The following is a 21,577-nucleotide window of genomic DNA, read 5'->3' as shown; positions in this document are numbered from 1 at the left end:
GTCTGTCACTTGACTGCACAACCTATATTTTTCTTTGTTTAACTTTCTGTTTTTTTAGTTATAGTAATTTTAGTTTTGGTTTTTTCGGTGTGTCTACCAGGACGAAGATTTTTCTATTTGCAGCTTCTGGAAATAGACTAATCATTTGTGGTAAAACTTCAAACATTTGTCGTGACTCCTTTGTCATTTGACTATTCTGTATATCCAGATCTTGAGATTGTAGAAGCTACCTCTGCTGATTGTCTGAATATTGCAATTGCTTGCTTCTATTCCTCTTGAGTCAAAATTGACGGTGAATTGGCTCTAGACACCGCAGTTTCATTTATGAATACTGATACTGATGTTGAAGACTCTGACTGACGTACGGTGGATGATGAAGGTAATTCCATCTAGGTCACATCTGGAGGTAGTTCTGCAGCTACTGAGAGCAAAGCAATTGAAGAAACATCTAGGTCATGAAGTTCACTATTCATTTCTCTGTCTGTTGCCGAGGAGCATAGAAAGAAACCTTCATCTGTTAAGATGTCGGCTAAAAGCCTGCGACAAAATTGTACTTACAAATGGGTAAGTAAGTAAGATCTTTATTTACCACGGTATATTGTAGATCTTACAGTTCTATTGGGTTTTTTACCATCCAATTATTAATGACTGAATTATATCTAGCCTTGCGAGGTGATAGGCAACATCTAGTGGTTGTAAATTAATTATGCAGGGGGTTGGCTGCAGCAAAGTTACTCCATTTAAATTTGCGTACTTGACAACTTGAACTTCTTTGAGTTTTCGAAGAAATCAGAAACATTTTTTTTGTATCAAACTTGGTTGATCTAGATAAGTTGCTTCTGGGGCCCTTAAACTTAGTTCAGAGTTTCTTGTCTAAAATCCTCTGAACCAATCATTCCGTACGCAGTTGTTTAAGGTCCAAGAATTATCTGAAAAAAAATATTGCGGAAGAACGGGAGAGATTACCCTGGATAAAGTCTCCTTTCGACGGCAGGGTAATGTCTTCCACCCCATGCAAAGCTGTCCTTTAGTACATTTTTGTAAAAAAACTATGACACTTAAGTAAGTATAAGTTAAAGCTGCCTGCCGTAAATGTTACTAGGATAAGTAGCACTTACGATTTATATAAATGACATGCTGGAGTCTATTCGAAGTAAGCAACAGAAATCAAATATTGAAAACTATTAAAAATGGTCGTCACTACCTATGTATATCATAGGATTTAAGACGACCATTTTTTTATAAAACATTTAAATTTATTTATAGATAATGCCTGAACAGTGGCTGGGACTTTATTATGAAAGTGTATACATTTACCCTCAAAGCTATTATGTATCTTATGAAGCCTACTAGAATTAGTTACAAGCAATCCCTTATATTTTGGTGTTATAATAATGAAAATCACTATTAAGAGCAAAAAGGTGACGATTTTTGTGAACGTAGGTATATTAGATATTCATAAATGTCTAACTGACAATGAACAGTCATAATATTTATTTCTTAAAATTTTTCTTTGAGAGACTATAACCAAACTGATATATAGCACGAACAGCTCTCTTTTGCAGAGGAAACACTATACCAATGTCAGCAGCATGACCCCACAGTAAAATACCGTACGTCATGATGCTGTGAAAATAACTGAAGTACACTTATCTAGCGGTCGCAACATTCGTGTACTCTCTAATCATTCTAACTGCATATGCCGCAGAGCTGAGTCTATCTGCTAGGTGGGTAATATGTGGACCCCATTGAAGCTTTTATCTAACGTGATACTCAAGAATACCGTAGTGCCCATAAGTTCCAATCTCTGGTTATTTATATGTACGTTGGTTTGTACCTCCGCTGTGTTTGGTGTAATGAACCGAAAACACTTTGTTTTTTTACTGTTTAAGTGCAGATTATTCGTCTCAAAGCACCTTCTTTGAGAGTGCATTTTTTACCTCGTCATCAATATCTGCACCTCGCTTCACTTTAAAAATAAGTGAAGTATCATCAGCAAACAATACAATCTCATGGCTATTATCTACCACAAACGGTAGATCGTTAATATATATAAGAAACAAGAAAGGACCGAGAACCCTGGGGAATACCTATTCCCACAGGTTTACTCTAAGATCATTTACATCGACTATCTGAACTCTTTCGCTTAAATATGATTTTAACAGATTTAGCGCTCCACTTTATACTCCATAATGCTGTCGTTTTAGGAGTAAAGTTTCATGGTGGACGCAGTCAAATGCTTTGGACAAATCACAAAAAATGCCCAATGCATCCTGTGACTCTTCCCAGGATTCAAAGATGTGCTCAATGAGTCTAGTAAGTGTAGCAAGTGAAACCAAATTGAATTTTGTTCATTAATTTACAAAAATGCATTTGTAGCTGTTGAAGCAAAAGTTTTTCAAAAATTTTACTAAAAACAGGTAGCACTGAAATAGGCCTGAAATAAGCAGGGTCAAAAGAACTGCCCGATTTATACAAAGGTATAACTTTGCTGTATTTCATGAGGTCAGGGAACAAACCCTCATCTATGCATTCGTTCAATATTATTGCTAATTCAGGTGGTATATCCTTTGTATTTTTTAATGAATTTGAAGATTTTTATTATATCGCTACCTTTAACATACTTAAATTTCAAATCATTGGAAGATACTGGTGCGTGTAATTTAAGCATATCATGTGCTGCTTTTGGTGAAGAGTTAATGTCTGGTCGTGATAATCGGGATTTCGGAGTAATAATAATAATTATCGAATTCATTTGCAATTTCTATTTCCAAATTTATAACGTGATTATTAATATTTAAACAGATAGAGGTGTTACGGCAATTCTATCTACCAGCTTCATTGCTAATTACATTCCAAGCCATTACTTCTTTAATGAAGAAAAAGCGGCTTGGAATGTTTACTGTTTTTAATTTTAGAAACGTGTTTTCGCTTAATGACAAACTACTCTAAAGAGCTTGGAGTATTTTTTTACATATATTTTAAATTCTTCACTTTTATTTTAATGTTTCTCATAATAAAAGTCTCATAAGCATTTACGACTTTTGTGGATACCCATTGTTGCCCAATCATTTAAACAATATCTGTTGTTTACTGTTACCGTTACTGGAGTAAAAATCCTGTCAAATTCCTCACAGAAGGAATTGAAGACTAAGTTATAGTGAAAATTAGCAGTTTCACCACAGTGTAAAAATGGTATCGTATTTACCAAATTATTTCTAAGCTTCTCAAGACGGCTACCCGTAACTGGTATAAGCGTCACCTTTTTTGGTCTGATATTGTCCAATCTTGTATTTACTTTTACAAGTTGCCCACTATGGTCGGACTAAAGATTATTAATTATAGAGTTTACTAGTAATAGTAACATTTGTAAAAATATTATCTGAACAGGTTGCTGTTGTAGAAGTGATTCTAGTAGGTTCCCAAAATACATTGAACAAATTAAAACTTTGAAAAAATTTTTAAGACTAGTACAATTGACCGAAGGTTCAAGCAAGTTTATATTAAAATCACCACACACTATAATTGACTTACGCTAAATTTTGATAGTACCTCCTCCATTCATGTTGGAATTGTTCATATGATGCAGTGGGGGGGCGGTATACACTTACTATAATAAATTGCTCTAGTTCTATACAAGCTATCTCAATTAGTTGTTCTATACAGAGATTAACAATATGTCTTATATTTTCACATTTTAATCAACAGATTATATATATATTAATAATAATTAGGGAACCTCCATGTATTGCTCTACTTCTACAAAACGAACTGACTACGTTCTCTAAAACTAAACTGGAGCTGATGACTTTTACGCCAATGTTCTGTAATACATAATGTATTACAGCAGCTCAAAAACAGTTAAATTTCTAATTCCTTACTTGAGATACCTTGTATGTTCTGGTGAACAATATTTATGAGCTTTATATTATGATTATCTCTAGCAGTAACAGTTACATATGGTGAATTACTTTTTGTACATTAGTATTAATACATTCCCCAATAGAGGCTTGTATATAAATTATTTTACAATTTTTCGCAATAGAGGCATGTTTATTAAATATCACTACATAGGAAGTAGCGTGTTGACTAAAACTATAAGCTACTAACGTAGCCAGCTGTCGCGTCGCTTAAATCTAAGTAGTAGGTTTTCGTTTCAGCTTATAATTGATCAATTTATTTGTATCAAATAAAATTAAATTTACACTATTGTGGGGTTGGACTTAGTATCCCTTAGCACGAATTTGGATGTAAAAAATATTGTAGTTGATAGAGCTCTTGTCCACGATTACAATGATACCACTATTATTACAAGGTAATGCACCGTTTTCAAGAAAATCACAAAAAAACAAACCTTTTTACCTAAAACAGGTAAATCACGTAAATAAATATCCCATAGCACGAATTTGGTTGTAAAAAATATTGTAGTTGATAGAGCTTTAGTCCACGATTATAATGATACCACTCTTATTACAATTTGGTTCTGGCACTCGCCGGCCGCTGCCGCGGCACGCTACGCTTGGCTCGTGCGTTGGTTTAACTGTTCTAACATAACCTAACCTAACCAATTTTTATGAATTGTATATGATAGAGCTTTTGTCCACGATTATAGTGCTACCACTCTTATAACAACGTAATACACAGTTTTCATGAAAAACCAAAATAAAAGTCTACCCTCCCCTCTCCCTACTTTATTAATGGGGGAAACGCCTACAATTTGGTTCTGGCACTCGCCGGACGCTGCCGCGGCACGCTACGCTCGGCTCGTGCGTTGTTTTAACTGTTCTAACATAACCTAACCAATTTTAATGAATTGCAGTTCATAGAGCTTTGGGGATTTATTACTTTTACTAATTTATGGCTGTATGAGCTTGAACCCTTTGCCTGTACTTATATTTTAGTAAGAAACCAAAATCATTTTATGACAGTTTTTAGCCTCCCGCCGCGATGGCAGCGCTCATCTTGTTTTTATTTACGTGATTTATCTATTTTGGGTTAGAATTTTTTTCGTTATTTTTTTGGAAACGGTGCATTACCTTGTAATAAGAGTGGTATCCTTGTAATCGTGGACTAAAGCTCTATCAACTACAATATGTTTTACATCCAAATTCGTGCCAAGGGATACTAAGTTTTAACCCTATTGTAAAATATCGCATTATACAAAGTTGTATTTAATTTAAATATTTTTCTATTTTGCTCCTGTGTCAATCAAATGCGAGGAGTATGGGAATGTACACATCATCACTTTGGATTTGGTGTTATTGCAAATATTAATTAGTTTTACTATATTTTTAATTAGTTCCTTATTTCTAATATTATGAGTGTTATTACCAAACGTTATACCTATGATTGTTTTATCTCTTGGATTTATTTTTGGTATGGAACTACGAGGTTACTGAATGTTATATTGGGTTTACACAATGATATTATTGTATTAAAAGAGGTAGATATGTCACTAGCGCGCCGAAAATCAATCGCCTAAATTGAGTCAATTGGTTCCTTTTGTCGTAGTCGCTCTCTCGATACGAAAACGGTACACACGCGTTTGTTGTTGACAGAATTGCTTACAATTTGATATAGGAACAACACACGTGCCATACACGATCAAAGGCCTTCGCTATATCCAGGCTAACTGCCAGGCCTTCCCCCTTGCTTTCAATAGCCGCAGCCCATCTATGTGTTAGGTATACCAGAAGATCACCTGCCGACCGACCATGGCTAAACCTGTACTGTCGGTCGTTGATCAACTGGTGACCCTCTAGGTATACCAAGAGCTGACGGCTTATTATGCTCTCCATGATTTTGGAGAGCAGGGAGGTAATAGCAATAGGCCTGTAGTTTGCCGGATCCGAACTGTCTCCTTTTTTTGGATGAATGGACAAGGGCTGACTTCCATGAGTCAGGGACTACGCCTTTAGAATAAGAGTGCCGAAGTAAACGCCTTAGCACCGGCGTCAACTCAGGGGCACCCGTTCTAAGCACGATTGGAGAAATGCCATCCGGCCCGCTGGACTTCCTGACGTCCAACGAAAACAGAGCTCGCTTAACAGTTTTCTGTCTGAACTGTGCTTCAGGCATAGAGCTCTGACACCGCGGGATGGTCGGCGGTGTTTTTCCGTTGTCGTCAAGAGTCGAGTTGGAGGCGAAAAGAGTGCACAAGAGATCGGCTTTCCCTTTTGCCGTATGGGCCAGGGTGTCATTCCTCATGTGCAACGGCGGCATGGACGGCTGGCTGAAGTTACCAAGAGCAGCTTTCTACAACGACCAGAACTTGCGTGTTCCGGTCGGGTAACTGGAAAGCTGCTCGCCGATTTTAATGACGTGTTTTCACTTTGCACGGACGATTTGCCGCTTAAAAAATCTGGAAGCACGGTTGTATTTCCTCTTAAGAACTGTGCAGTTCGGATCCTTTGTGCCCAGCGCCGTAACCCAAGCTCGATACGCCTGTTTTTTGCAGTCAGATGCTGCTTTAACTGACGCATCGAATCAGGGCTGTATTCTTATCTCATCTTTAATCAATAAAAAAATTATTTTCTATGTTTTCACTATTTTTAAAAGTTATTAACAGCACGATTCACTTTCCTCTAAGGAAGTAGCAACTTTTTTCGAATCGGTCACTTTGACAAATAAGCTATCCCGTTTAGGTTGGAATAACACCTCATGGTACGAATGAATGAACGAACTAAATCAGCTTGCGATTCAGTTGATATCATTTTTGACATTATTGCGATTTATGCATAAAAGGCATTTATTTTTCTCAAATTTGATTCCTTTAGAATTCTTTTTGATGTCATTTCTTATACTACTAGATACTACTACCGCTTCGGAAACAAATGGCGCTCTGAGAGAGAAGAAGCGGCGCAAGAAACTCTCCCAGCATTCCTTTTTTTTGCGCTCTTTTCAATAAAAATATACAATATTGTACAGTCGCTATAAAATAATCACAATCTAGTCCCAGGCTGTCCGATCATTTAGATATTCAGCAGTGGAGTAATAGGATTTACGACGGAGCCATTTTTTTATAAAACATTTAAATTTATTTATAGATAATGCCTGAACAGTGGCTGGGACTTTATTGTAGAAGTGTATACATTTACCCTTAAAGCTATTATGTATCTTATGAAGCCTACTAGAATTAGTTACAAGCAATCCTTTATTTCTAGTGTTATAATATATACATATCATATGCGATTAGATAGCTCTAATTACGTCGTGATACGAAATAGCAATGTAGTGCATTTTAGGTTGTCAATTGAATCGCAATAAGAGTTCATGGTAGGCCCGCTGGTATTCAGCTCAGCTTCCACATTTTTGTCAAGTTGAGAGAGACAAACAGGGCCAATGAAGTGAGTATGAACGTAACTCACGAACTCGTAACTCACGTAATAACTGTGAGCAGTGTAAAAGTGTTATAAATTGTATATAGCTTCCAAACGACAACGCACTACAACGCTAACAACTATTAGTTGTAACTAAAACAAATTACTTCGCTCGTTTTTTGTATTTTTGATTTTTTTAGTAATTATAACAGTTGGGCCGGTATAACTCAGTTAGTATTCCAGTAACTTTGAGATTTTTGCGATATTCCACACTTAATTTATATAATTTACAACTTTTGTGTACACAATAACAAATCAAGATTTGTTTATTTTCAATGTTTCTAATTATTTCAAAAAGATTAAAAATCCGCTGATAATTTTAGGTCCTTGAGACGTTACTTGAGATAAGCTGCGACGAAAATTGTAATAAATAATGGCACGGAAATGTTCACGCGTGAGCTCCATTTCTGTTAACGACGTGTCAAATTTAAACAAACATAGTTTTTGATTTTGAACTTTGTTTTTAATTGTATGAATGTCATTAAGATTCTAAGAGGCCAGTATTCAAATTCTATAAAAGGTTTTATTGTAACTCAATCCAAAATATTGTATTCCCGATCATTTCAGTGATACACAATAAGAGAGAGTGCTTAACATCATAGTAATAATTAGAATTTTTAAGACGAACACCTACATGTATTAAATTTTCTGAAGTAATAAAAGTTGAAAGACTTATTAATCGGTTTTTCTTATGTAAGGCCTGGTTTTCGATAAGAGTTGCATATTCATCGGGGAACATTGAACAGGGAACATGAGAAATCTGTAGGGAAGGTGGGGCACATTGTTACAAAAAAACAAACGATAATGTAGCGACTAAAATATTTATTTAATCAACTTCTCACTAGCATGTATATAAACTTTAATAATCTCTCTTCTTTTAAAATTATTTAAACACAACTTTTATAAGGAACTTCTTTACTTAAATTGCACTTTAATCAAATCCGTTGCTAGTAACAGTGAACCCCGTATCTGTTACAGGATAAGGGGCACAATATTACAACAACAAAATAGCAGAAAAACGTTTTCAAGTGAAAGATAAATCTGAACATGTCTACCAAAGATACCGTTCCCATATCTGGTTCAAGAGGAAAGCAGAAATGACTTTCAACTTTTCCATTTTTACGTAAATAGCTGACTTTATATACATCATTTTAAAATTCTTCAGTAATTATCGAAGTTATTCAGCTCTCTCGCAGTGAATTTCTTTTCTTTGTGATATGTTTTTTTTGTTTACTTTTTTAAGGTTTCGTTTATACGATTTTCTTTTAAAACCTAAAGAAATGTTAGTTGGGTATCATTGTTACAATGTAACACAGTGCCCCAGGTGAGACAAATCGAAAAAAATATCAATAGAGTCTTTTCAGATATGTTAAAATCTACTTAACGATAATTTGAAGATAAATATACAGCGAATAGAAGAAAATCACTATCACTTACCTTTACATAATACACCAAGAAAAAAATTAATAAATTTGATCTGATGTTTTCTAATTTTGATCACATGAATTAGATTTTTGTTTGTTCTTTCTAAAACGCGGTACAGACTGAAGCGATTACAACTGTTCAAAGATGGCCGCTTAAGTTTGTGAAAACTGTGTACAAACATTATAAAAATATATGTCAGAAACATAGATGATTGCATTGTTACACATTGTACCCCACCTTACCCTAATAATTAATATATAGAGCCGTGACATTTGTAATTCTGAAAGAGTTAGGTGAGGTAATATTTTGGTTTTATGATTCCTACAATTATTTATAAATCTTTTTATGAATGCTATGACTCTGACCAAATTTGTAAAGAAGGTCATTTATGTATTAAATTTGAAATTAAATTGATATCATTTTTGTTGTCATCAATACTTGAATGCAAAGTTGTATCGGGTAATGAACGAGACTGTGAATTAGGTATTGTAGGAAATTGGATGTTAGTCTGATTGATAAAATCTGGACCTCACCACCAAAGAGTGGACGCGCTGATATTAGCCTTCACCCCTCGAGAAGCCAGATCGGCGGGATTGCTTTTAGAAGGCACATAGTTCCACATCTCGCCAACTGTCACTTCTTGTATTGCAACGACTCTGTTTCGGACAAATTGTTCAAGTCGTCTTGGCTCTCTAGAGAGCCAATCCAGAACAATCGTCGAGTAACACCAAAATGAACAGGTATTGAAATCTACAGTAAGTGAATTGCGTACCTTTTTATAAAGACATGTACATAGTAAGGCACCACACAACTCTAAGCGTGGTATAGTTGTGGGTTTTACAGGCGCTATCTTGTTTTTGGAAGCCAACAGGCGAACGCAAACTAAACCATCTACTGTTATCGTCCTCATATATATACAAGCAGCATAACAAAGTTCCGAGGCATCTGTAAAGATGTGAAGCTTGGTCAAAGAGGGTCTGCTACAAGATACCCAACGAGGAATGCGAAGAGAGTTAAGAGCCGAAAGTGACTGAACGAAATTTAAGAAATGAGATTTAATATTTAAAGGTACCTCTTCATCCCAGCTACATTTAAGTATCATAATCTCCCTCGCGAGTATACTAAGTGAAACAGGGTTAAAATCAGGGTCATCAGCTGCACTATCGGTAGCAGCAGTCGCGGTATTCTTCCCCACGCTCTAACCCTTGTTAGTATTGGAAGAGTCCCGCCGTAGCAGTGACACCGGAGCCCGCCCCAACATTCCAGGAGGTGAGTCCAGTCCGGTAGCTGACAGCTGGTACGTACGAGCGGCACACCGTGTTGAAGTTAGAAACGTGAGAGATATTGTGTCTATGCCAGTCGGCGCGGATTTTAACGGTAAGGGCTTGGTTAGCCAAATGCACCTTTGGCGCAGAGACTCTGGCCTTATCGGGCCCTGTAAAGGTGTCAGCGTCCGCGGCAGCAGTCATCGGTGTAGTCGTGGTCGTTATCTAGTTATTGGTCTGTTTATATCGGGTACTTCTAATAGTTTTATTACACATTTATCCATTGTTATTGTTGCAAGAATCGTTTTTGTAAGTAAAATACGTAATTCAAATCAAATCTCGACTAAATAAAACACACTTCGATATTGAATAGACTGTAATAGCTGTAATATCGCTGGCAGTGACTCCTTCGTTCTCTGTTCCGCTGCCGCCTCTTTGGAGGTGGAGGGCACAGGATCGCTATGGGTCTCTGTCTGCAGTCGTCATTGGTGCTGTCTTCTTCTTCTCGGGCTGAAAGGCCTCCCTTCTTGCGCGCCCACTGGTGCAACTTCATTCTGATTGGCCTCTGCCCTGTCTTGTTGGTTTGAGCCCAGGACTTGCTAGTTCCTTGCTTGCAGGGTCGGTTGTGGGCGGCTATAGTCCATTGCGCCACGGTGGTGGCGTCTATGCTTTCAGGTATGGCCTCTGCGAGGCCAGATAGGCCCAGGCTTGAGCCGGGTCCTGAGCACAAATTGCGCCCCCTAATCCACCTATGATCTGAGCATGAAAGATCATCTGACACGTGCCAGTCAGTGATGTGTGGATATGAAACAATTATAATTTGTGCTCGCGCTGTAACGAAAGTTGGCTCAGAGCCTCTGTAAGTATATAAAGGTTAGCTGATAAAGGGTAAGTAGATCCTCACCTCTTTTATTGGTGTTTTAGCTGCCCCAATTGGATTGAATTGATCTTGATCGTGGTTGATTCACCGACCCACAAATAGCTAAATTCTGATTTTACATTTAAAGTTTTATTTTTATTACTGTTGACCTAGTTTTATAGTCCACGCAGACATAGCAGTTGTAGTTGTTGTCCCCAGTACTACATAGGGTACAGTTAACGTCTATTATTACCGGACGGGTTTACTGTTTTCCTTCAGCCCTCGACAACCTAGCCTAGGTTGCTCACTGTTGTACGCTAGAGTTCGATCTTTCTGTACCTCTCCACGTACAGCTTGGCGACTCTGACATCTTCAACTTGAACAATGTAAGCAGTTGTTCCTTGGGCTCCGATAATATTGTAGCTTGTTCGTGTCGCTTCGATCATCTCCTCCTCTGAACCACATGGCAACAATGGTATCGTCGTCGACCTCCATGCAAGCTGTCTCAGCTGTACGGATGTAGGGTTCGTCAACAAGAGGCCCATTCTTACTGGCCTGTTGGGTACCTCCAGATTGGAGGATCATACTGCGGAGTTTTCTTCGCAGTACCTTAGGAAGTCATATCTTTTCTGGTACCCATCCAGTTGGGCACTGATCTTTTCTTTAAAAAGGCAAACTTCATCAACCTTCTCAATTGTTTTGCTTCTGTTCACAGGTTCAATGGCGGTGGTGGGCTGATTTCCAGCACTAGAACATGGAGCTACAGACTCATGAGGTGGAGTGGCCTGGTTCCAGATATTAGCTTAATAGTTGTTTTCACTGGATTAGATTTTCATCGCTTATATTTGTTACAACATCGTTGGTAAAACATCGATAAAATTTATTGGTCATAAAATGGAGTGCGGCTATATATTATTGCAAAACTTTGGAAATGCGCTGAATGTGTTATAAACCATTTTAAGGATATGAAGGTTGTTATTCTTCTATATTTGTTTGAGTTATCACACTGCCTGTGGAGAAAAGGAGTCGTCCATTATGCTATCAATACAAGGGACTACGGTAAAGCTTTTTATTTACATTATTACGTTTTATGCTGTAGGAACATGATACATTGTAATTGTCATTTTGTTAATAATTGTGGAAATAGTTATAGAACTTTTCAATTGGTATAGAAGATTCTAAGAAAAAATCTACACCAAAAATAAATAATACTTAGTTTTAAAAAAACTAAAAACACGTTTTATATAAAATTCAACTAAAAAATAGAAAATAAATTTTAATAAATTTAAATTGAAAATAGTGTAAAAAAATATATTTCATTATAAACAAAAGCGTGGGGTGTAGAAGAATTATTATTTTAATAATATCTTAAAAAGCACCCCACACTTTTTTTACAGAGAAATATATTTTTATATATATATATATATATATATATATATATATATATATATATATATATATTTTATATATATCATACGTACGTAACCGTACGCTCGTTTGTCCTCCTATTCCATAAAAAAAAATCTTTATCATTGAAATAATCATTCACATTATAATTGGCAACGATGCATTATTTTTTTTTAATAGGCAATATTTTAATATAATTTGGGAGTGTATTATAAAATATAACACAATCCACTTTAAAAGATTTAGCAATTTTACGGAGCCTAGTAGATAGAATTGCGAGTTTATGTTTGTTTCGAGTATTGACATTATGAACATCACTATTCTTTTTAAGTTGGCTAATATGTTTATGAGCATATAGGAGGAGATATTAATTTCACTAAACATCATAAATCCATTATTATTTAAATGTTGCCACCCTTCTTGAGTGTAAATTCCGCTTAGATTCGTCTTCAACCAATTCGACATGTGTTGTGTCTCTACACGAGGGTGCCTCCGGAGATCTTGATTTGTAGAGGCGAAACACTTGTCGAAGATTTATAGCAAGTGTTCATTTGTATTTTTTAAGATCTTCACTCACAAGATGAGATATTGGCAACAATATCGGCCATACAGAAAGAGGTGTGCCTTAAATTTTTCATGACACCATTGAACAATAGCCTAAACCACAACAACAAAGTTTTGCACATAACCAACCCTGATAAACGCAAAACCTGCCCACCGGGAAAATACGATTTTAAAAGAAATGTCATTGTGAGTAGTAATTTTAATAATATTTCTCAAAAAAGAAACGATTTGTCAACCACCTTCGTAAATATTTTTAAGAATAATAAATAAATAAATGAAGCCACAACCTGAGAGTTGAACAAAGCATACAAGATTTTATGACGATACATCACTCGAACGGTTAGCTCAGTTGGTTAGAGCACCGGCACGGAACGCCGGGCTCGAGTCCCGCATCGTTCATAAAATTTTGTTTTTCAAATTTTATTTGAATAAATAAATAGATATTCATCATGAACGAATTTTTTTATTGGAATAGTCTGAGGAAACCATTGTATTTTTATGAAACACAATTTCAAATCGTTTAATGCTGAGCTTAAAAGGTCTTATTGCGATGGACGCCAGGCATTCACTTTCCATTTATTTTAATTATTAGATTTTCGTTTATTGTATTCAAATTCAAATATTTTTATTCAAAATAGGATGTGACATCACTTATTGAAGTTCAAAAACTACCACCCATTACAAAAATAAAGCCTGATACCTTTGAAAAATGGGCGCAACAATCTCAGCTGGCTTTTTTCATAAAAAATATGAAAAAAAGTAATATCATACATTTAAACTTATTATTTAATTGCCTGAGGACGGTCACTCCATTCCCAATCTGTGGTATCATTAAGAAAGTCATTTATGTTATAGTAACCTTAACCACACGAACGTTTTTTTTACAATTCTTTTGAATATCGTAATACTTTTGTTTTGAACACTTTCAGGGATCTTGTTGTAAAAGCATATACATCGCCCCACAAAAGACTTACTTAGTAGACTTAGCCGAGTAGTAGGCATTATAAGTTTATGTCTGTTCCTAGTGTAATTACAGTTTCTAGTAAATTCACTTATGTGCTTATTGAGAAGCAACAGTCAAGATGTTGACTTCTTTATTTTTGCTCTCAAAATTTTTTGTAATATAAATTGTTTTGAGTTAAAGTGTGCTCATTTTCAGGAAATGCCAATCGGATATAAATGCATAAATCAAAAAGACATTACACGTATCATAGTCGATATGTTGCGTGCAAGTATTGAACAAACAGGTAGGATATTTAAAAAAAATTGAATTTAAATAATCTATTTAAATGGAATTAAAAAGAACAATCTTTTTTAGTGTCTCAAATCAACAGTGATGATTTGGTAAAAAAATTTCAAGAACAGGTAAGTGAATATGTTAATATGAAAATAATTAAACTTTTACTGTAATTTAACTTTAATAATAACTTTATTTCCCTTAAATTATATTATTAACTAGTTAACCCGACAGACGTTGTTCTGTATGTAATAAATAATATAATGTTTTTTATTAATTTGTCAATAATATATCATAACATCAAGAATTATTTCGTAAAATATGCTCCCTCTTGTTGTAATGAGATTGTTTCACAGCAGAACTGTCAAACCGTGCGTCAGTAAATTCTCTCATAGAAAATATGTCCATACAAAACAAATATCGGACAACAGGGCACACATCAAAGGAAAAACAAATATGTTGTTTTTATTTAATTCCGAACACTTTCATATTTATTCACCTTTTAAACCTTCCCTGGACTTCCACAAATAATTCAAGACCAAAATTAGCCAAATCGGTCCAGCCGTTCTCGAGTTAACGAGACTAACGAACAGCAATTCATTTTTATATATATAGATTATTTACATACATTACAGGGAGCAAAGACAGCTAAACTAGTATGAATTGTGTTTCAGCTGTCAGTGACTCCTCGGTACCAGACTACATAGTCAAGTCAAATTATCAAAATCAGATAAAATAAAATAAAAATACCGTCTAAATACAAAAGTGAGAATAAAATAAAATAAAAGTATAACTTCTGAGAATGAGTGTGTGTGTGTGTGTTTTGGGTGGATGTGATAGGGAGTGTTACAAAAATGTACAAAACAAATGTGTTACGAAATTTAAAAGAATTGTTAAAAACGTTTGTGTGGGAAAGGTTATTATAGCATAAACGATTTTCTTAATGACACCACGGACTGGGATTAAAGCGAACACCCTCAGGCTCTTTAATTATAAATGTTTATTGTACGATATTACATTGTAATCCATATTTTATATAAAAAAAAGCCCGCTGAGTTTCTTGCGCCCATTCTTCTCAGGTCTGAGGCAGTCTCTTTTGAATGGGTGGTAGATTTTGACGTTCAATAAGTGATTATAAATCATATTTTGAATAAAAATATTTGAATTTGAATTTGTGATAGTGTTTAGATATGTTATTATGATTTGTATAGGTATATTAATTATTAAAATGTTTTATTGTCTTATATTCTCGGTCTCATGGAAATTAGCCCATGGAGCCAGTTTTTGGTAATTTTCTTTCATTGTAATAAAGTCTGTGGGTATATGTTTAGTCTTGCGTTGGCTATATTATATATCTGGTTACAGTAAATATAGAATTGTCGTTTAGCCAGATTTGTATTATGTGGGGGAATTTTACATACACCACTTTTATTTCGTTTCAGAATAAGTCCGAACATTAAATGTTTATGCTTATTTAAGATAGTCATTTGCAGATAACTTTGATCCTACATATTTTGTCTAGATGCGCAGTAAACGAATCAATCTCCTCCTCCCAAACATACATACTTTCCCCTACAATGCCCTCAATCTAAAGCTAAACCTGACACTACCTCTATATTCATCCCACTCACACCACTGTTCAAGCCACCTTCCCTTATTCTGTCAACCTCCATTGCCTCCACACCTATGTTTCTTCAATATATAATATAAGCACGATACACCACACTAACCTCACAATGTACACCAAATAATTGTTAAAATAATTATTATTACATACCCATAATAACTATTTAATTAAAATACACAATTATTGTATATACTCAATATAGCGACTCAGCAGTGAAGAGCAGCTGACTGTATCGTTTTCGTTCGGGTGCACTCGGAGGTCCCGAAATCACCGGATCGACCCTTTCACCGTTCAGCAGCTAAGAACATCTGACTGTATCTTTCTCGTTCTGTTACACTGGACGGTCCCGAATTCAACATATCGAGTCTCTCACCTCTGCCTAACCTTCTAACTACTACCTACGAAAAATGTGTGTGCCAATAGAAGATTACACTTCAAAAATGATCAAATTCCATTTATTTAGATGAAATATCAAGAACTAAATACGGCAAAAGGAACTCACACCGACCGTTTTCGTTAGTTAATAAACGGCAGACGGACAAGTATTCATTTGAAGAAAAGTGGAAACAGCTACGTATAAATCTGCAAAACCAGAGATTTTAATGATGCGTTGCCGGACATTGAGGAGCATGGTCCTAGCTAGGTCCAAAAGTTATGTCGGTTTGAAAATGTGGCCGATACCTCATTCCAGGAAGAAGGAGTACGTGGCAAGTAGTCCTTTAAATGCACTGTCATGGAAAGTCATACAAAATGATGAGGATGAAGTATTGTATTTTGATGTTTTATCCTAAACTCTGCTGTGTTTACAATGAAATGCATTTTGATTAAATGCGTATGTAAAAGTTAATTATTTGGAAAGTATTTTTTAAAAGCGTGATATGTTTGAAATTTCGTCCTTTAAATAAAGTATTCTTTGACTTTCAGGACCAAGATAACAGTACTTCTATTCTTTCTTCAACCGATCGCAATTATATTAATGCACATTATTTTAATGAATGTGGTACTTATTCCGTAAGAGTTTCCCAACGTCGCAGCGCCGATGTTACTACGAAACTCACAACTGAAAACTTTGAATATTACAAGGATAAAGTGTGGCCTTTAGGAATTGTTTTGTACGGCTTACAGGATGAGTTACGTAAGTTTTAGAGCTTCAACAATAATTTGATGATTTTTTTGTATATTATTATATTTTCTTGACGCAAGAAAATAACCTTGATCCAACTAAATATCAAGAGTCGCATTGTTCTTCTTTTTCTTCTTCACGTGCCTCTCCGACGAGCGAAGGTTGGCAGTCAGCTTTGTAATTTTAAATTTTTGTCCATCGCGAGGCGAAATATGTAGTTCTGCCGCACACGCGATTCCTGTCCACTCTAGGATGTTGCGCAGCCAAGACTTTTTTCTGCGACCTACGCCTCTTCTTCCGGCAACTTTTTCCATCATGATGAGTTGTAGGAGTTCGTACCTCTCGTGCCTAAGCACGTCCCCAAATAAGCGACTTTCCTCATCTTGATGGTTTGCATGAGGTCGCGTTTTTGATTGCGCAGAACTTCCACATTCGTGACCTTGTGAGTCCAACTAATAACCAACATATGTCTATAGGCCCACATTTAAAATCTTCTATACGTTTCCTGAGGTCTTCTTCAATAGTCCACGACTCGCATCCGTATAGAAGTATGGGCCAGATGTAACAGTGCAGTAAACGAGTGCGCAAGGAAATCTTAAGACAGCGGTTGCTAAGTACTTTTTTCATTTTACTAAAGTCGCATTGTTCCTTACAGCCAAACGTGTGCTGTGCAAGCGTATATGGGTCGCTTGAAATTTTTGGACAAATAAAGGAAAAAGATGATAACGTCATAGTTGAACGGTGTACGGTGGCGAATTAAAATTGACACTGGTGTCTTATTTGACATCTAACGCAGAACGTTTTTGTTAAGAACGTCTGAAAACTATATTTTTGTGGTATCGAGGAGAAAATAACTCTCGGGTCCAGATTCTCAATGTCATTTTTTTTAAATCTTTAGATTTAAAATATTAAATATTTACATACGAGCTTACTATCTAATTAATAGAAGGAATTAATAATTTAGGCCTTAGATATATCTACATATATCTAAGGTCTAAATTATTTATTATAAGGTCGAACGTATAGCGGGGTTAACGTCGCTCTTCAGTCGACCTAGCTGCGCCCGTAGGTAAAGAGGTATTTTTGATCAACAATACTCTTAAACTAGTAGACCGAGAGCAGTGATTCTTATATCCATTTGTTAAGCAACACAACGCTGAAATTAAACCGCTGTTGTATTACAAATTAAGGTGAATTTTGCTATAAAAGTAGCTGCAGAATGGTAGGGTTTTGGAATATGTGGTATTTTCGTTGATGAAATAGTTTATAGTTACTACTCCTAAACCTTTACAAATAATATTTGTATAAAGTTATACCCGAGTATAATCCAAGAATGTTCAAAATGTTTACAAATATATATTTTGCTTACGATTGATTTATTCGGTCGTATAATGTTTCCCGCGTTTATTTGCATGGCTCCTTGACATTCGGTAAACTTCAGAATAATCATTGTTTTGACATTGTTGTCAGCGATATATTCAACTTTTCGCATATTCTTTTCTTTATTCTCAGTTATAACTTTATACCAAGTTTATTTGTAAGGCAGTTAAAGTTTTGTTACTACATGCCGGTACACATTGAGTACTTCCAGAGACAGCCCTCTGTATGCTATTATTGAATGGCTAATATTGAAGCTTTTTATTAGCTTTTTAAGAACCCGAATTGTTTGTAGTCTTTCGTTTGTAGGTTCGTTCTATCCTTAGTGATTTTCTTTGTATGTTTTCTTCTTTTACGTTTATCTTCATGTCTCCGTCATTTAAATATGCTTTAGATGAAAATAAGTCCTATTATTTGACGTCGCATAAGGAGGATTACCAATAATTATTGTTGTGTGGGTAATAAGAGCAAATATGTCAACTTAATTGTTTAAAGGTGGCACACCAGATCATAATCTGCTCTCTTACGCAATGACGACAATCGAATTGTTGACTTGCGTTGTGTTTCATGAAATTAAAAATGAAGATGTATTGGTGACAAAAAATTATGTATGGTTTACCAGTGACGGGGAAGATACACCATACTTTGGCTTTCAGGAAGGCAAACAGGTAAAATAATAGCGATTATCTTTATCTTCGTATTATTGATTGGTTGCTAAACTAAAACTTTAAAATACTGTTTCAGATCTTGAAACTATCATCCATAACAAATGGTGCTCCTGGCCATAAGGCACACGTGATAAATAATCTAATGAGAATTCTTGGTGTGCATATGATGTCGAATCGCTTTGACAGGGACAATTACATTTCCATTAATTGGGAGCGAGTTCAAAACGGTAATTGATTGATATTTGGAGGAGCCGATCTAATTCCTAGCCAACAGATATGTTTGAAGGGTTTAAGCAAAAGCAATTATATATCGTGAACTTATAATGTCAAAATGATACTGATTATTCGTGTCCGCTCAAAAGCTTACTTGAGACTCTAGTGGACTATTCGTTATAGATCGAACCACCGCAATTCTTGTTTTCGACGGTAATTAGTAACGTTTTTTTTTTCGAGAGGAGTAAAATACATTTACGTATTGAAGACCCCGAAATGGGGCCCATATGTCGGGCTCGGGTGTAAACAGTAAACACCCCCTACCGAATAAAAACCTCCTCCGTGCTGATAGCCCTGAAGGCTTTTACAGCAAAGCCGGGCGGGGGCTTTGGAGGCCGAAATTAGTAAGGTGACACAAACAATTATCAGAACTTTAGGTGTCTGTCATATTTCAAATATGTATATTTTATTTTAAATATAACTGTAGGCGCTGATGGCGCTGTTAGTGATCTGCCTCTCTTTGACTTCAATGAATAATTTATTTCAACTGTACAAATATTTATTTTATAAAAGTTACACTTCTTGAACGTATGGAGCGGATTAGTGGAGAGATGGGACTTCCCATAAACAGGTCCAAGACCAAAGTCATGGTGGTGGATAGATCTGGGAAGTTGGAACTAACTGGTGCGCTGGGCCTAGAAATGGTGGACAACCTTATCTACCTGGGTTCCAACATAAGTAACGATGGTTCGTGCGAGAGGGAAGTACGCAGGAGAATTGGCATGGCTATGAGCGCTATGTCTCAGCTTGGAAGAATCTGGAGAGATCGCAACATTTCCGTAAAAACTAAGACCAAACTGGTACGGACCCTAGTCTTCTCAAAATTTTCGTACGGCGCTGAGACTTGGACACTGAAAGCTGCAGACCGCAAACGCATTGACGCCTTTGAGATGTGGTGCTGGAGAAAGATGCTCCGTATCCCCTGGACAGCATTTCGATCTAATCTCTCCATACTGCGTGAACTCAGGATCTCCTCGCGATTGTCTTCCGAATGTCTGCGCAGAGTTTTAGAATACTTCGGTCACATCGCAAGGAAGGACGATGGAAACCTTGAGAGGCTCATTGTGGTCGGCAAAATAGATGGGAAGAGGCCTCGTGGACGCAGTCCAACACGATGGTCCGATCAGATCCGCTCCGCCCTCGACTCTACGGTTCACAATGCCTTTCACACCGCCAGAGACAGGAATAGATGGAGAGCGATCATACGTGAGAAAGTGATATAGAGGGGTGGTCACGACCCTCAGTACTGAGGATTACGACGCAGGGAGGAGGAAAAGTTACAAAAAGCTTGATAATTTAGTACTCGATGTTTAATCTGTGTTTGCGCTTTGATTTATTGAAGAGAGTGAGCTCACTCCCCGCTTGCAGTGTGGTTTTATTGTACTTTCTTGAAACGTACTCGTAGTAGTCGTAATGTTCGTAGTTACCACCTCATTGTGTAGATGGCGTGCACAAAAACGTTTTATTAATTGCTTTTGTATTGACATATATTTTACTATAATATAATAAATTATATCCGGTTCCTAGTGAGCTATTCTTAAAACCTTCGACAATGTTCGGGAGGATCACGCGATCGCCGACAATGTATGGCACGTTGGTTTGTTTTTGCTTTGGGTCTCACTAAGTAATTGATATTTGAGGGCCAAGAATGGTTTGTGAGTGATTTGTGAATAAAAAAATATCGTCGTATAATAATGATAATAATATGTTTTCAGGGAAGGAACACTTGCTGGAAAAAGCTCCTGAACAATCGTGGTTGTCAAGTATACCGTATGATTTTCAAAGTGCCACTCATGCACCGGCCAATTTTATTTGTTCTTCATGTGAGTTAGGTGCTAGTACTGTTCAACCCATTCAGGTAAATCAATAAAATTATTTTTTGACCATTTTAAATTTTTATATCTTCCATCAAATTTGTTCTTCATAAGTTATTTTTATAGGATTTTTCTTTCATCAGTAGAGATATTACAGAAACGTTGCTAGCTCTTAGGTGGTTGGTACTCGCTTTTACTAAAGGTATCCACCTCGAATGAAGAACAAATGACTAATCAAATATATTAGGCAAGTGTGTGTGGGCAAGTCGATCGCGGTGGAACATTCGGCGACCAAATTCGGGACGTTTTGATTAAGGGAAAGGCCCGAAGACATCCGGAACCGGCGAGCTTGTATGATATGAGAAATTAATGTAAATAAGCGCGTGAGGTATGTCAGGATAGAAGCAAGTGGAGTTCTGTTGTCTCTGCCTACTCCGACGGGGAAAAGGCGTGATTGACGTGCCTCTCAGTGAACCAGGCATTGAAAGCTTTAATACTTTGGTTCCAGTCGTGTGAGCGGAGTAGTATTTAATGTAGAGTACACGATAATCGCTATTAA

At 36.3% G+C, this 21,577-nt stretch overlaps 1 protein-coding gene across 1 annotated transcript; it reads left to right on the top strand.

The window, feature by feature from the left end:
• The first annotated feature begins 522 nt into the window (after positions 1-522).
• On the top strand, positions 523-21,074 carry LOC126973393 (uncharacterized). Its single transcript, XM_050820648.1, has 5 exons — positions 523-564; positions 16,607-16,898; positions 18,753-18,931; positions 19,008-19,158; positions 20,866-21,074. The coding sequence occupies exons 1-5, from the start codon at positions 523-525 to the stop codon at positions 21,072-21,074; spliced, it is 873 nt and encodes a 290-aa protein (XP_050676605.1).
• The last annotated feature ends 503 nt before the right edge of the window (positions 21,075-21,577 follow it).

The sequence above is a fragment of the Leptidea sinapis genome, chromosome 2 (genome assembly GCF_905404315.1).
Source record: "Leptidea sinapis chromosome 2, ilLepSina1.1, whole genome shotgun sequence".
Lineage (NCBI taxonomy): Eukaryota > Metazoa > Arthropoda > Insecta > Lepidoptera > Pieridae > Leptidea > Leptidea sinapis.
This window is presented reverse-complemented; position numbering and strand designations above follow the sequence as displayed.